Source organism: Oncorhynchus gorbuscha, linkage group LG19 (assembly GCF_021184085.1).
Source record: "Oncorhynchus gorbuscha isolate QuinsamMale2020 ecotype Even-year linkage group LG19, OgorEven_v1.0, whole genome shotgun sequence".
NCBI lineage: Eukaryota > Metazoa > Chordata > Actinopteri > Salmoniformes > Salmonidae > Oncorhynchus > Oncorhynchus gorbuscha.
The window spans coordinates 15,398,366-15,415,765 of NC_060191.1; the positions used below are offsets into that span (position 1 = coordinate 15,398,366).

A 17,400-nucleotide genomic window follows, 5' to 3' on the forward strand; every position below is an offset into this window, starting at 1 on the left:
TTCTACTGTGTTATTGACTTGTTAATTGTTTACTCCATGTGTAACTCTGTGTTGTCTGTTCACACTGCTATGCTTTATCTTGGCCAGATGACTTAAATGTAAATGTAATGTAATGTTCTCAACTAGCCTACCTGGTCAAATAAAGGTGAAATAAAAAATATATATATATATTTTTAAATAGTCTATTGCAAGGGTTATAGTCTTGTGGGGAAGGAATTTATCAAAGTTTTAATTAGAAAATGATAAGACAAAGGACAATAGAACAAACTTTCATGTGGGCAAAATCTTTGCTTTCAATGATTCGTTGGCTTTATAAGGAGATATGTTCGTCCTAAAACAATTGTTAGCCAAAGAGCAGCTCATTCACATTCATTACGGCCAATGTTCTAGGAGGAGGACACAGAGAAATACTAGGTTATATAACCAAATCATCTTGAGCGATAGTAAATTGTTCTCTGTAAAGCCAAAATGTAAGCTAATCAAAATCACTTGGCATAAACAAGAAATGGGAAAAGGATATTTTTCTTAGTTTTTTTTACAGCAAGTTGGTGAACCAAGACATGGTGTTAAAACAAATGAAAATCATCTGCAAAGAAAGAGATTGAGATTAAAAGCTGCTCTGTGTCCAGTTTGTTAAAATACGGTTGCAGTTCGTGACAAATGTTTATTTTTATAGAACTATAAGTGTAATGCATGCTTAGCGTATTCCAGCGCAGTAGTTATCATTCCACACACTTAAAAGGAAGACAGGACAGGATGGACATGCTTTCTCTTATAAGGCTTGGCCCAGGCTCTGGCGAGGCCCCCAGGGCTCTTTATAAACACACTACACTTACAGCAACTATAGTCTGTGTGACTCTGGACACAGTCACTGCTACATTCCATGGATTCACAGGGTCGATATAACACCTCATGTATGTACGTATACTTGTTCATGAAGCTTGCCAAATTGTGAATACTGCTGTAATGGGTGTTTGGAAACAAGTGTTTTACATTTTTTGATGTCTCGCCATGGGTTTGAGTATGTTGCTGTTAACATCCTGCTCGGCTTTAAATTTGATTCCTGCGCGGGTCACATTTACTGAACATTTTCTGTGTTAGCCGTAAGTCAGTTTGTATACAAAGTGTCTACTTAATGACCATGTTATGAATAGAAAAGGAAGGAAGGGCTGGTATTGGTCTTGCCTTAAGAGTGATAGTCCTGCTTCACGTGTCTTGAACATTGATGTGTTAAAGTAACTCCAGGTCAGTTTGTTGGGAGAAATAGTGTGATGCTAAGAATGTTCTACTTATGAAAAGGAAAGGAGGGCTGTGTCACTGTGTCTTGCCTTGTTGTAGTCCTGTTCCAGTCTGGAGTCGCACCCGGCCCCCTGCTTGAACTTGTTCACCTTCAGCTTCATCTGTCTGGTCCTCTCCTCCACATCCATAGCACCTAGGGAGCAGAGTGGTCAGTGGAGGTCATACTCAGGAATAGGGAAATCCTGGTTGGAAGACTCCCAGAATCACAAGGGAATCATCTGTTATCCTCCAACCAGGATTTCTGGAAAACCTGTGAATTTGGAGAAAATTCACTAATTTTTGCAACGCTACTCAGGAATAGTCTTTTGAAATGTTTTTGGGGTTCTGGTATAAAGCACTGACCGAAAAAGTCCTCACGATATCAGCATAAAAAAAGGTTTCTACTTTGATTTAGGAATCCCGCATTACTATGATCCAAAGACTTATTCGGGTATCATTTTCACATGACAACGTTATTGTATGAAAGTGCTGCATGCAGCGTTCAGAGTTAGTTCACCCAGACACCAACAGTCCATGATGTCACATAGAGCTGGCAAAATGAACAGTGGGAAAACACAAACAACAACTTGTAAGAAATATTCCATTTCATAATGAAGGGGTTCACTTGGAGTTTACATGAAGGGTTTGAATGAAAAGTGTCAGTTATTCCGTGTCAAAATCTCAGACATGCTCTGTTGGGTCTGGAGCCCTAACTTTACTAAACAACCTCTTTGCCATAGTTTATTTTACTGAATTAATTATTCATCATATTTCTTGCAAGCAGCTACCAACCTCCCAGAGCTCAGATAGGCTTTGGGGGCTAAACGTGACTGTCCACATGCCACAGTGAGCATGTCAGGTCAGTCAGGTCTGTTAGGTCAGTCAGTCAGTCTCTAGTGTGGGGAGTATTCAGATCAGAGGAACCCTATTCTCTATATAGTGTTCACAATGTGGCTCCGGTCCAACAGAATACACTCGACTAGGGAATGGGGAAGGTACCATTTGGGACGACCTCACTTCGTGATGTCAGGCAGACTACAGTAACTCCAGCCGTCTTACCTGCATCACCATTCTCTGGACACACTTTCATTCTCTCTACTTTAGATTTGTATGATGGCGGTGGGGAGAGGAAGCACAGGCGCACGAGAGAAAGAAAACACAAAAACAAAGAGCAAATGAATGTAGAAAGATAATAGATGAGACTAAATGAAGATCTCCAGGAATGATGGGAAATGAAAGGAAATGAAAGGACAGCATCCATGTTAGTTTTTCTGCAACATGTGAATATGATGTCCTGTCCATCAGCTTTACATGACAGTTCATGAGATACGAACTTTATGTTGTAGAACAACAGAATGAGATGCACTTTCTGCCATCTTGGTGGCATATCAGGATTCCTAGGTTCTATTTGTACAACATGCCTCAATGAAATGTCGTCAGGGTTGAATATAGCCGAACAACAGACATGTTACAATGAACACAGTCGACATGTATGACCATGCATGCTTACATGTAAGCAAACACACACAAACTGAGTCAAATCCATCCCCTCCCCCCCAAAAAACATCTCCAACAAGCTCAATCAGCAGGGAAGAATGGACACGAGAAAGCAGGACTAGGCGGGATGAAGAAGAGGAGGAATGAGGAAGATGAGAAGGAGGTAAAAAGGGGAGGCATACAGAAGAAGGAGGGACAGACCTGAGCTGGTCCAACCTGGTGAGTCCGTGTCTTCTGGGGTCACATGACAAAACACAGACACAGACAGAGGACACGAGATGGGAGTGAGAGGGGTGACACCATGGACAGGAAGTGATGTCACTGTGGAGGACCCTCCTTCACAGTGGCCGCCGCACAGATCGGGTGGGGGTCAGAGTGAGGGGGGGCATGATGGACAGGGGGTGGCACAAAACGACAACAACAACAAGCACAGAGCACAACAACACAAACAAAATCATACACCACAACAAAGAAAGATCACACCAACACAAATTGCACTAATGGACAGCCAAGGAGAAAAGTGAAGAGAAGAGAAGGGTGCAAGGCAGGCCGGGAGCGGCTGGACTAAAAGACCTGTAGTGTTATTGAAAAACAAAGAGGGGGAAAGGTGAGCTGCTGTGTACTGTCCAGAGGAAAGAGAGCTGAAACAGTCAAGTAGAAGTTAAGGATGGGAGGAAGAGCGTTGGAGCTGACAAAGCAGACAGAAACCCTAAAAGACTTGAGGTAGAAGAGAGGCGGTGGGGGAGCCACTTGAGTCAGGGACTAATAGTCTACTGTGGAGAGACGGACAGACAGACAGACAGACAGCCTGGAACATAAACAACCAAAAGCAGGCAGAGAGGTGGCGGTAGGTACAAAAGAGAAAGCTACCAGTACCACAACTTTTCTTTCTTTCTTTCTTTCTTTCTTTCTTTCTTTCTTTCTTTCTTTCTTTCTTTCTTTCTTTCTTTCTTTCTTTCTTTCAGAAACCTTGTTGTTGTGATTGAGGCTGAGGCACAGAGAGAGTAGGCCCAACAATACCCCTGGGAATGAGCAGGTTACACAACAGAGAGAGCTGGGATCGAATAGCAGCCGCTCTCCTCTCCAGAGCCTCTGTTAGCCTCCAATTAACAACCATCTCCCCCTACTCCAGTACATAATCCCACTCCTATTCCGCCACTGTGTCTTGGGAGGAAAACAGAATGTGCTTAGGTTTTGATGAGCTGTGCTTTCATCAGCCTTTCATTAATCACCCCCTGCCGTGTGCAAATCATCTTGCATAATGGAACCAAGAGAGAGAGATGGAGCACTCACTCCTCCTGGCTCGTCTGTGGCTTCACGCAAGCATAGTGATACACTTACTGTGTTATGCATGTAACGGTGTTGTATTTTCATGGTATTTTGGAAGATACAGTAAGACCCCATTGTGGGCTAAAAGAGATCCAAATAAACAAGGGAACAAACTGTGGCTTCACAGCCATAGTGAAGGTCCTAATCCAGGCACTTGTCATCTCCCGTCTGGATTACTGCAACTCGCTGTTGGCTGGGCTCCCTGCCTGTGCCATTAAACCCCTACAACTCATCCAGAACGCCGCAGCCCGTCTGGTGTTCAACCTTCCCAAGTTCTCTCACGTCACCCCGCTCCTCCGCTCTCTCCACTGGCTTCCAGTTGAAGCTCGCATCCGCTACAAGACCATGGTGCTTGCCTATGGAGCTGTGAGGGGAACGGCACCTCAGTACCTCCAGGCTCTGATCAGGCCCTACACCCAAACAAGGGCACTGCGTTCATCCACCTCTGGCCTGCTCGCCTCCCTACCACTGAGGAAGTACAGCTCCCGCTCAGCCCAGTCAAAACTGTTCGCTGCTCTGGCCCCCCAATGGTGGAACAAATTCCCTCACGACGCCAGGACAGCGGAGTCAATCACCACCTTCCGGAGACACCTGAAACCCCACCTCTTTAAGGAATACCTAGGATAGGATAAAGTAATCCTTCTCACCCCCCCCCCCTTAAAAGATTTAAATGCACTATTGTAAAGTGGCTGTTCCACTGGATGTCATAAGGTGAATGCACCAATTTGTAAGTCGCTCTGGATAAGAGCGTCTGCTAAATGACTTAAATGTAAATGTAAATGTGATTCCGCTAACTATGACAGGGCAAGCTGTGGTGGGGGTGGTTAGCCCAAAGACCATCTTCACTGAAGTGACACTGTCCACTCCTGGATGTGTGCCCACCTACCCCCCTCCTGTTCCTCTTGCCCCTTTCTTGTATGCTTCCATGTTGAAGGCTTTGGTGTACACCCCCTGGGAGACCACCACAAACCACAGCTGCAGCTATACGAGTTGTTGTCTGCATCCCAAATGGCACCCTAATCCCTACGTGGTGTACGATGTACAGTACTTGCAAAAGTATTCATCCCCCTTGGCATTTTTCCTATTTTGTAGCATTACTACCTGTAATTTAAATGGATTTTTATTTGGAGTTCATATAATGGACATACACAAAATAGTCCAAATTGGTGAAGTGAATTTAAAAAAACAATTATAAAAAATTTAAACTGGAAAAGTGGTGTGTACATATGTATTCACCCCCTTTGCTATGAAGCCCCTAAATAAGATCTGGTGCAACCAACTACCTTCAGACGTCACATAATCAGTTAAATAAAGTTCACCTGTGGGCAATCTAAGTGTCACATGATCGGTCTCAGATCTCAGTATATATACACCTGTTCTGAAAGGCCCCAGAGTCTGCAACACCACTAAGAAAGGGGCACCACCAAGCAAGCTGCACCATGAAGACCAAGGAGCTCCAAACAGGTCAGGGACAAAGTTGTGGAGAAGTACAGATCAGGGTTGGGTTATAAAAAAATATCTGAAACTTTGAACAACCCACGGAGCACCATTAAATCCATTACAAAAAAATTGAAAGAATATGGCACCACAACAAACCTGCCATGAGAGGGCCGCCCACCAAAACTCATGGACCAGGCAAGGAGGGCATTAATCAGAGAGGCAACAAAGAGACCAAAGATAACCCTGAAGGAGCTGCAACGCTCCAAGAGTGTCCAGAAAAAAAAACATTGCTTAAAGAAAAAAATAAGCACACACGTTTGGTGTTCGTCAAAAGGCATGTGGAGACTCCCCAAACATATGGAAGAAGGTACTCGGGTCAGATGAGACTAAAGCTGAGCTTTTTGGCCATCAAGGAAAACGCTATGTCTGGCGCAAACCCAACACCTCACATCACCCTGAGAATACCATCCCCACATTGAAGCATGGTGGTGGCAGCATCATGCTGTAGGGATGTTTGTCATCAGCAGGGACTGGGAAACTGGTCAGAATTGAAGGAATGATGGATGGCGCTAAACACAAGGAAATCCTTGAGGGAAACCTGTTTCAGTCTTCCAGAGATTTGAGACTGGGACAGAGATTCACCTTTCAGCAGGACAATGACCCTAAGCAACTGCTAAAGCAACACTCAAGTGGTTTAAGGGGAAACATTTAAATGTCTTTTAATGGCCTAGTCAAAGCCAAGACCTCAATCCAATTGAAAATCTGTGGTATGACTTTAATATTCCTGTACACCAGCAGAACCCATCCAACTTGAAGGAGCTGGAGCAGTTTTGCCTTGAAGAATGGGCAAAAATGCCAGTGGCCAGATGTACCAAGCTTATAGAGACATACCCCAAGAGACTTGCAGCTGTAATTGCTGCAAAAGGTGGCTCTACAAAGTATTGACTTTGGGGGGGTGAATAGTTATGCATGCTCAAGTTTGTTTTTTTGTGTGTTATTTCTTGTTTGTTTCATGATCAAATATATGTTGCATCTTCAAAGTGGTAGGCATGTTGTGTAAATCAAATGATACAACCCCCCCCAAAAAATATACTTTCATTCCAGGTTGTAAGGCAACAAAACAGGAAAAATGCCAAGGGGGTGAATACTTTCGCCAGCCACTGTAGTGAAAAGGGTGCCATGTGGGACAGAGCCCATGTGTAAGGCCAGGTGACGAGACTCTGATTATTGGCCTTAATGTGTAACACACTATAGTCAACTTCTGCAGTTAGGTCAATTCTGTCTTCATTAAGTTGAATAATGAAGAGAGGCATGAATAAAACAACACTGTGAGACATCTGCCTTATTCAGCTTTGATCTGATCACACCACCGTGTCAACTCACCTCACCTCACCTCACCTCACCTCATTGTCAAGTCAAGAGATTCCCGCTGTAGCTGAACAAAGCGAGCAGGCAATTTTTGGCTCGTCATCAACAGCATGGTATAAGTTGTAGGTCAATGCTTGTCATCAACAGCATGCTACAACAGCATGGTACAACAGCATGGTAAAAGTCCTAGGTGAACTCATCAATGGTGTACCTTACATAACACAAATAAACTCTGTTTAAAGAATCCTCTATCTAGTCAAATGCATTAGTTGACGCACACCCAAACATTTTGGCGAGGCGCTGACTAACGGAATAGTAAGATTAGGTAAAGAATATAGATAGTGATCAAATCATCATCCTTGTTTTGTTCATCTTGAGTCATATTGTCCAAACACTGACCAGTGCTTGTTGAAAGGAGTCAAAGAGTCATCACCTGACAGCATGAGCATACTGACCCACAGAGTTTTACAATACCTCTGACAGTATGAGCATACTGACCCACAGAGTTGTACAATACCTCTGACAGTATGAGCATACTGACCCACAGAGTTTTACAATACCTCTGACAGTATGAGCATACTGACCCACAGAGTTGTACAATACCTCTGACAGTATGAGCATAGTGACCCACAGAGTTTTACAATACCTCTGACAGTATGAGCATACTGACCCACAGAGTTATACAATACCTCTGACAGTATGAGCATACTGACCCACAGAGTTGTACAATACCTCTGACAGTATGAGCATACTGACCCACAGAGTTTTACAATACCTCTGACAGTATGAGCATACTGACCCACAGAGTTGTACAATACCTCTGACAGTATGAGCATACTGACCCACAGAGTTTTACAATACCTCTGACAGTATGAGCATACTGACCCACAGAGTTGTACAATACCTCTGACAGTATGAGCATAGTGACCCACAGAGTTTTACAATACCTCTGACAGTATGAGCATACTGACCCACAGAGTTATACAATACCTCTGACAGTATGAGCATACTGACCCACAGAGTTGTACAATACCTCTGACAGTATGAGCATACTGACCCACAGAGTTTTACAATACCTCTGACAGCATGAGCATACTAACCCACAGAGTTATACAATACCTCTGACAGCATGAGCATACTGACCCACAGAGTTTTACAATACCTCTGACAGTATGAGCATACTAACCCACAGAGTTATACAATACCTCTGACAGCATGAGCATACTGACCCACAGAGTTGTACAATACCTCTGACAGCATGAGCATACTAACCCACAGAGTTATACAATACCTCTGACAGCATGAGCATACTAACCCACAGAGTTTTACAATACCTCTGACAGCATGAGCATACTAACCCACAGAGTTATACAATACCTCTGACAGTATGAGCATACTAACCCACAGAGTTATACAATACCTCTGACAGCATGAGCATACTAACCCACAGAGTTTTACAATACCTCTGACAGCATGAGCATACTAACCCACAGAGTTGTACAATACCTCTGACAGCATGAGCATACTGACCCACAGAGTTATACAATAACTCTGACAGTATGAGCATACTGACCCACAATGCTGCACAATACCTCTGACAGTATGACTGCAAACATTCTATGAATCATAGTTGAATCATGATGGCTTCAGCAGAAAACATATTCATTGATTTCAGCATATTGCTACAGTCACATGTCATGCTTTCACAAAGTAGTGGGTGTATCATAATCTGTGCACTACAGAGAGAGAGAGAGAGAGAGAGAGAGAGAGAGAGAAGAGAGAGAGAGGGAGAGGGACAGAGAGAGACAGAGAGAGACTTCACTAGCAGGGAGAGAGAGACAGGGAGAGAGAGAGAGACTGAGAGAAGAGAGAGAGAGAGAGACAGAGAGAGAGATTAGAGAGAGAGAGAGCTAGGGAGAGAGCTGAAAGAGAGAGAGACAGAGAGACAGGGAGAGAGAGAGAATTGGGGGGGAGTTTAGGGAGACAGAGAGAGAGACAGACAGGGAGAGAGAGAGAGAGAGAGAGAGAGAGAGAGAGAGAGAGAGAGAGAGAGAGAGAGAGAGAGAGAGAGAGAGGGGACTCTGACAGAGAGAGAGACAGACAGACAGGGAGAGAGAGAGAGAGAGAGAGAGAGAGAGAGACTCAAGAGAGAGAGAGAGAGAGAGAGTTGAGAGAGAGAGAGAGAGAGAGAGAGAGAGAGAGAGAGAGAGTTGGAGAGAGAGGGAGCGAGAGACAGAGAGAGGGCGAGAGACAGAGAGAGACAGGGAGAGAGAGAAACAGGAGAGAGAGAGAGAGAGAGAGAGAGAGAGAGAGAGAGAGAGAGAGAGAGAGAGAGAGAGAGAGAGAGACAGAGAAACTAGAGAGAGAGAGAGAGACTTGAGAGTGAGAGACAGACAGACGAGAAAGAGAGAGCTGGCCTAGGGACAGAGAGAGAGAGAGAAGAGAGAGAGAGAGAGAGAGAGAGAGAGAGAGAGTTGGAGAGAGAGGGAGGCGAGAGACAGAGAGAGGGCGAGAGACAGAGAGAGACAGGGAGAGAGAGAGACTAACATTGAAGCTTCTTTAAAGCTGAAGTCATTAACTACTGCCCTCACTGAGCTACATTTCAGGAAAGACCACAACACAACATTACAATCCATGGCAAGCAAACTGGTGATAACTAGGAAAATACACCAAGTAAAACAGTCAGTATGCAACTCTTAATTCCAATGTATCCCAGTGTCCTGGTAGCATGGTGCATTTTATCAAGGTGTTAGCTAATGGATTCATGATGTATCAGTCAGAGCCGGTCTACTTTCATTCAGCAGTAAGAGAAGCTCTAATGACTATCATCATGGATAACACTTTCAGTGATGCTCATCTCATCTACCTCAAAATGATCTTCAATCAAGTTCATTGTCTCCAGAGGGCCTATATACAATTTCCATTCACACAACTCTTCCAGAAGTTCATCCCTCACGCCCACCCAGTCACATAATAGGGGTCCATAATTGATCTACATGTAATTCTTCCATACATGGAGATTTACATGTACATACGTGTTTCCATGGATACTCAACAAGATAATTGAGAAACAAACATTCACAACTGATTTGCCTGGCACTCTTTTACATTACTCTTTTACACTCTTTTACATGTAAATCTACAGCCCAGACCAGAAACCATAAGTTATGGAGATTAATTAGACATGTTTAAAAGAAACTAAAATGTCATAGTTTTCAGAGACCCGACCACAAAACAAACTCAGCAAACCACTTACCAAACCAAATCAAACACTACCATGCTGCATCACTGCACATCACTGCTACCATCACTGCACATCACAGAGAGGAGGACAGAGGTCAGAGCCTCTATGACATTTGGATAAGGATAACCACAGTGAGGGGCCCACAGGTGCCAATATTAGGTTGAAGTCATCAGGTCTCCACTCCAAGTGTGTGTCCCAAATGGCACCCTATTCCCTGTATAGTGCAGTACTTTTGACCAGTACTCTATGGCCCTGGTCAAAAGTAGTACACTACATACTGTAGGAAATAGGGTGCAATTTGGGACCGCAGCCCAAGACAAACCTGGCTGTGTTCCTCCCTCAGAAAGAGAACCATTGAGGCTTTTCTGCTGGTCCTCCCATGTCACCTCTGAGGCAGGGCAGGGAGGGAGGGAGGGAGGGAGGGAGGGAGGGAGGGAGGGAGGGAGGGAGGGAGGGAGGGAGGGAGGGAGGGAGGGAGGGAGGGGAGGGAGGGACGGAGGGGAGGGAGGGAGGGAGGGAGGGAGGGACGGAGGGACGGACGGACGGACGGACGGACGGACGGACAGACAGACAGACAGACAGACAGACAGACAGACAGACAGACAGACAGACAGACAGACAGACAGACAGACAGACAGACAGACAGACAGACAGACAGACAGACAGAGGAGCTGTTGACAACACTCACAGTAGAGGGGCATGGAGCTCCTTTCATTAGCAAACAACAACAAACAGTGTTCCTGTCAAAGATAATGTTTTGTCTTGTGTACATTTATGGCAATAAAGAGTTTTGAATTGAATGAACCTTTCCTATTTAAACATGTGGGATGGATTCCATCAAGATTCACCATGAGGTGTAATCAAACAGTTGGCAAATTTCTATAACTCTCTCTCTCCATTAATGGTGCTGCACTCAGGAAAACCCTAAGATACCTCACTGACAGTCACCTGGGAGAGAACACAGTTCATCCTGTGGTGAAGAGAGTTATGGTCAGCTATATGGTTAACACTTGGGTACAGGGGCATGGGAGGAATCAACATATATATATTTTAATACATTTATTTTTATGGATGGGATACATTGAATGGGTATTAGGAGCCACACAATGTTGTTAAAAATCTACAGGATAGGCAAAAGAAAAATACAGCTGTATTAATTAATCTGTTTAATTATCATGAATATGTAGACCGTGTTTGCTGGTGTCTTCATTGTGAAACGAAGTCGCGACAGGGAAAGGCAGCCAGGTTCAGCACTGCAATCATGGACAGCTCCTTACTAAAGATTATGAATGTTGCGCCATCTGCTGGCCAATAGTGGTAATGGTCTTCTGAATTGATGGACTATCTTAATTTAACCCTGTTTCTCACAGCAGGAAAATAATTCTGCAGCAACAGGAAATGTAAACTAATGGACATTTTTGTAAGGGTTGACACATCTTTCATTAGGTCAAATCAAGTCTGACATTTTCAAGTGGAAATTACAAACTTTAGAAGCCTTTTTAAACCTTGAATAGACTACAATTTGTATTTCCTGCTGTGCAAAGAAATTCTCTGTGAGAACAGAGTGATCAAATGAATACAGCATATCTGTTTTTTGTTGGCCCATTATCAAGAATGATATTTACAAGCTGTTATCGACAGTTTCATGACAATTGGCATTTAAATTGCAACATCTACTAACAACCAACAACCAGTTGCATGAATGTTGTGTCTAAGGTGACTGGTTCAACTTAAACTCTTCAAACTGCATTCCCAGCATGCATCCCTTTTCCTCCACTAGATTTACTTACATCTCAATAAGTGGCGCTTTGACTGAAGCACGAAATCTTACATGTCTAATTGAAATTATCTTTAATTTGAAACTGTAGATTTGACCATGGAGCTATACAGTATATGTAACTAATACTGTTCTATTGAATTGTGTGGTTGTGACATGGGGACAAAGGGCTGAACATTGATTCTCAAACCCTTCAATTAAAGGGCAGTGTAGATTAGTGGTGTGTGGTTGTGATGGGGCTGGGGCACGCACGACTATATGAGCTCAGGGAGACACAACTCTGTTATATTAGCATCAGTCTCAACCTCATTATCATCATCGTCATAATGATGAAGATCATCATCGTTATCATCAACACACACTCACCCAACCTCCACTCCTGTGGTTAGTTAAACACTGCAAATCAATCCAAATCTAATCAATCACATTCATCATCTCAGAAAATATGAAATGTGGATAAAAGAGAGACAGAAACACGGAAGAAAGTCGACTAATTTAACTAACTGGCATGCAGAGTCCTACAGCACTGACACACCCCTGAGGGCACTATATTGAGGACACACCACCACAATGGCACACTCCTGAGTGCACTTGCCTTTCCTCCCATTCACAGGTGGGCCTGGCTGAGGCCTGTCCTCACAGTCTGAACGGTAGTGGGACACAGACGGAGCTTTATGAGATCATGGAACACGGATGCATGCACAGAGGCAGGCACACACACACACACACACACACACACACACACACACACACACACACACACACACACACACACACACACACACACACACACACACACACACACACACACACACACACACACGCATGCATGACCACACACAAACACACGTGTTTGCAAGCCTGCACATTTGTAAGAACACAAGTACACAAGCCTGCACACAGACCAATTGCATACAGATATGAAAATCCATAAAGTATAGCGCATGTTTCATTACCAAGATATTCTACTACTATCACACAGAAGACTTAACTGAATGAATGAACAGACAGATGGGTGAGGAGGAACTAGGAAGAGAGACCTGTGGGAAACTCCGGCTCCTGCCAACACAACCCTGAACACTCTCATTCAAGCCAGTACATTCATAAAGAACAGTACTGACTCAGCAAATGATCATATTTGAAGGGTTTTGGCTGAGGGGCAGAATGGCTGTAGGGCTTATAAAGATGGTACAACATCATAGTCCAGTACAGGCTGTGTGGACCAGGCAGGGTTCTGGGACTATTCTATTGGTTTCTATGGTACCAGGAAAACTAAATAAAGTGCAGCTTAAGTACATCATGTATTGGACCCAGATCTGGTGTGAAGTTCTCAGCAGAGAGGCACATTCATAAAGGTGACAGAGGTGAACCAGGAAGTCTTAAGACTCAGTCTGCTGAGACACACCAGAAGATAGACACACCTGGCTGTGCTTCGTACTGCTCTTGAGGGCAAAGTTCACCAGTAGGCCGCTCAGGCTCCTCCCATGTTCCCCCTGAGCGGTCGGGGGTCGTAGTAGAGACAGATAGATAACAACAGGAACAGGGGCTGATCAGATATCCCTTGGTTTGTGGCTAAAGCCGTCAAAGCTAGTTCAGGTCTCAATGTTGACCTCCCTGTCCACATAAAGGAACAATAAAATCAAGGCAGGACGGTTGAACAGGGGTCACCACAGATACTATGTCACAACATCTAGGTCCACCTTGTAGAAGAGGTTTTCAGAGCTCAATGGGAATTCCTGTTATGCAGGTGAAGGAGGACCCAAACGCGACTTAACAGAAACAGAGTTTATTAATGCTCAAAACCGAATAACTGAAATCCTCTAGATAGTAGAGGGGAAAACAACTGGAGAAGCGGCCACAGACTGCAGGTCGCCAGGGTAGGCGCAGGCCGTAGTCAACTGAGACACCTGCTCACACGCAGCGTCTGAAGAAGGCACAAAACACGACAGGACAGGGTGATACACAATCACGGCAAAAAACACGACAGGACAGGGCGAAACGCAATTACAGCATGGAATACAAAACAAGGAACCGATGGAACAGGAACGGATCACAAAGGAATAAATAGGGAGTCTAATCAGGGAAAGGATCGGGAACAGGTGTGGGAAGGCTAAATGATGATTAGGGGAATAGGAACAGCTGGGAGCAGGAACGGAACGACAGAGAGAAGAGAGAGCGAGAGAGTGAAAGGGGAGGGGGGGAGAGAGAGGGATAGAACCAAACAAGACCAGCAGAGGGAAACGAATAGCATGGGGAGCACAGGGACAAGACATGACAATAAATGACAAACATGACAGTACCCCCCACTCACCGAGCGCCTCCTGGCGCACTCGAGGAGGAATCCTGGCGGCAACGGAGGAAATCATCGATGAGCGAACGGTCCAGCACGTCCCGAGACGGAACCCAACTCCTCTCCTCAGGACCGTAACCCTCCCAATCCACTAGGTATTGGTGACCCCGTCCCCGAGAACGCATGTCCATAATTTTATGTACCTTGTAAATAGGTGCGCTCTCGACAAGGACGGGAGGGGGGAGGGAAGACGAACGGGGGTGCGAAGAAAGGGCTTAACACAGGAGACATGGAAGACAGGATGGACGCGACGAAGATGTCGCGGAAGAAGCAGTCGCACAGCGACAGGATTGACGACCTGGGAGACACGGAACGGACCAATGAACCGCGGAGTCAACTTACGAGAAGCTGTCGTAAGAGGAAGGTTGCGAGTGGAAAGCCACACTCTCTGGCCGCAACAATACCTTGGACTCTTAATCCTGCGTTTATTGGCGGCTCTCACCGTCTGTGCCCTGTAACGGCAAAGTGCAGACCTCACCCTCCTCCAGGTGCGCTCACAACGTTGGACAAACGCTTGAGCGGAGGGAACGCTGGACTCGGCAAGCTGGGATGAGAACAGAGGAGGCTGGTAACCCAGACTACTCTGAAACGGAGATAACCCGGTAGCAGACGAAGGAAGCTACCATGTGAGCGTATTCTGCCCAGGGAGCTGTTCTGCCCAAGACGCAGGGTTCCTGAAAGAAAGGCTGCGTAGTATGCGACCAATCGTCTGATTGGCCCTCTCTGCTTGACCGTTAGACTGGGGATGAAACCCGGAAGAGAGACTGACGGACGCACCAATCAAACGACAGAACTCCCTCCAAAACTGTGACGTGAATTGCGGACCTCTGTCTGAAACGGCGTCTAACGGGAGGCCATGAATTCTGAATACATTCTCAATAATGATTTGTGCCGTCTCCTTAGCGGAAGGAAGTTTAGCGAGGGGAATGAAATGTGCCGCCTTAGAGAACCTATCGACAACCGTCAGAATCACAGTCTTCCCCGCAGACAAAGGCAGACCGGTAATGAAGTCTAAGGCAATGTGAGACCATGGTCGAGAAGGAATGGGGAGCGGTCTGAGACGACCGGCAGGAGGAGAGTTACCCGACTTAGTCTGCGCGCAGTCCGAACAGGCAGCCACGAAACGGCGCGTGTCACGCTCCTGAGTCGGCCACCAAAAGCGCTGGCGAATAGACGCAAGAGTGCCTCGAACACCGGGATGACCCGCTAACTTGGCAGAGTGAGCCCACTGAAGAACAGCCAGACGAGTGGAAACAGGAACGAAAAGGAGGTTACTAGGACAAGCGCGCGGCGACGCAGTGTGCGTGAGTGCTTGCTTAACCTGTCTTTCAATTCCCCAGACTGTTAACCCGACAACACGCCCATAAGGAAGAATCCCCTCGGGATCAGTAGAAGCCACAGAAGAACTAAACAGACGGGATAAGGCATCAGGCTTGGTGTTCTTGCTACCCGGACGGTAAGAAATCACAAACTCGAAACGAGCGAAAAACAACGCCCAACGAGCTTGACGGGCATTAAGTCGTTTGGCAGAACGGATGTACTCAAGGTTCTTATGGTCTGTCCAAACGACAAAAGGAACGGTCGCCCCCTCCAACCACTGTCGCCATTCGCCTAGGGCTAAGCGGATGGCGAGCAGTTCACGGTTACCCACATCATAGTTGCGCTCAGATGGCGACAGGCGATGAGAAAAATAAGCGCAAGGATGAACCTTATCGTCAGACTGGGAGCGCTGGGATAGAATGGCTCCCACGCCTACCTCTGAAGCGTCAACCTCGACAATGAATTGTCTAGTGACGTCAGGAGTAACGAGGATAGGAGCGGACGTAAAATGTTCTTTTAGAAGATCAAAAGCTCCCTGGGCGGAACCGGACCACTTAAAACACGTCTTGACAGAAGTAAGAGCTGTGAGAGGGGCAGCAACTTGACCGAAATTACGAATGAAACGCCGATAGAAATTAGCGAAACCTAAGAAGCGCTGCAACTCGACACGTGACCTTGGAACGGGCCAATCACTGACAGCTTGGACCTTAGCGGAATCCATCTGAATGCCTTCAGCGGAAATAACGGAACCGAGAAAAGTAACGGAGGAGACATGAAAAGAGCACTTCTCAGCCTTTACGTAGAGACAATTTTCTAAAAGGCGCTGTAGAACACGTCGAACGTGCTGAACATGAATCTCGAGTGACGGAGAAAAAATCAGGATATCGTCAAGATAGACAAAAACAAAAATGTTCAGCATGTCTCTCAGAACATCATTAACTAATGCCTGAAAAACAGCTGGCGCATTGGCGAGACCGAACGGCAGAACCCGGTACTCAAAATGCCCTAACGGAGTATTAAACGCCGTTTTCCACTCGTCCCCCTCTCTGATGCGCACGAGATGGTAAGCGTTACGAAGGTCCAACTTAGTAAAGCACCTGGCTCCCTGCAGAATCTCGAAGGCTGATGACATAAGGGGAAGCGGATAACGATTCTTAACCGTTATGTCATTCAGCCCTCGATAATCACGCAGGGGCGCAGAGTACCGTCCTTCTTCTTAACAAAAAGAACCCCGCCCCGGCCGGAGAGGAAGAAGGCACTATGGTACCGGTTCAAGAGACACAGACAAATAATCCTCGAGAGCCTTACGTTCGGGAGCCGACAGAGAGTATAGTCTACCTCGAGGAGGAGTGGTCCCCGGAAGGAGATCAATACTACAATCATACGACCGGTGAGGAGGAAGGGAGTTGGCTCGGGACCGACTGAAGACCGTGCGCAGATCATGATATTCCTCCGGCACTCCTGTCAAATCGCCAGGTTCCTCCTGAGAAGTAGGGACAGAAGAAATGGGAGGGATGGCAGACATTAAACACTTCACATGACAAGAAACGTTCCAGGATAGGATAGAATTACTAGACCAATTAATAGAAGGATTATGACATACAAGCCAGGGGTGACCCAAAACAACAGGTGTAAACGGTGAACGGAAAATCAAAAAGACATAGTCTCACTGTGGTTACCAGATACTGTGAGAGTTAAAGGTAGTGTCTCAAATTTGATACTGGGAAGATGACTACCATCTAAGGCAAACATGGGCGTAGGCCTGTCTAACGGTCTGAAAGGAATGTTATGTTTCCG

At 45.6% G+C, this 17,400-nt stretch overlaps 1 protein-coding gene across 1 annotated transcript in view; it reads right to left on the reverse strand.

The window, feature by feature from the left end:
* LOC124006088 (regulating synaptic membrane exocytosis protein 2-like) overlaps nt 1–17,400 on the reverse strand; it is a 324,465-nt gene that overhangs the window by 53,232 nt on the left and 253,833 nt on the right. The window contains 1 exon segment of the mRNA XM_046315851.1: nt 1,329–1,432. Within this exon segment, the coding sequence (XP_046171807.1) occupies nt 1,329–1,432 (104 nt within the window).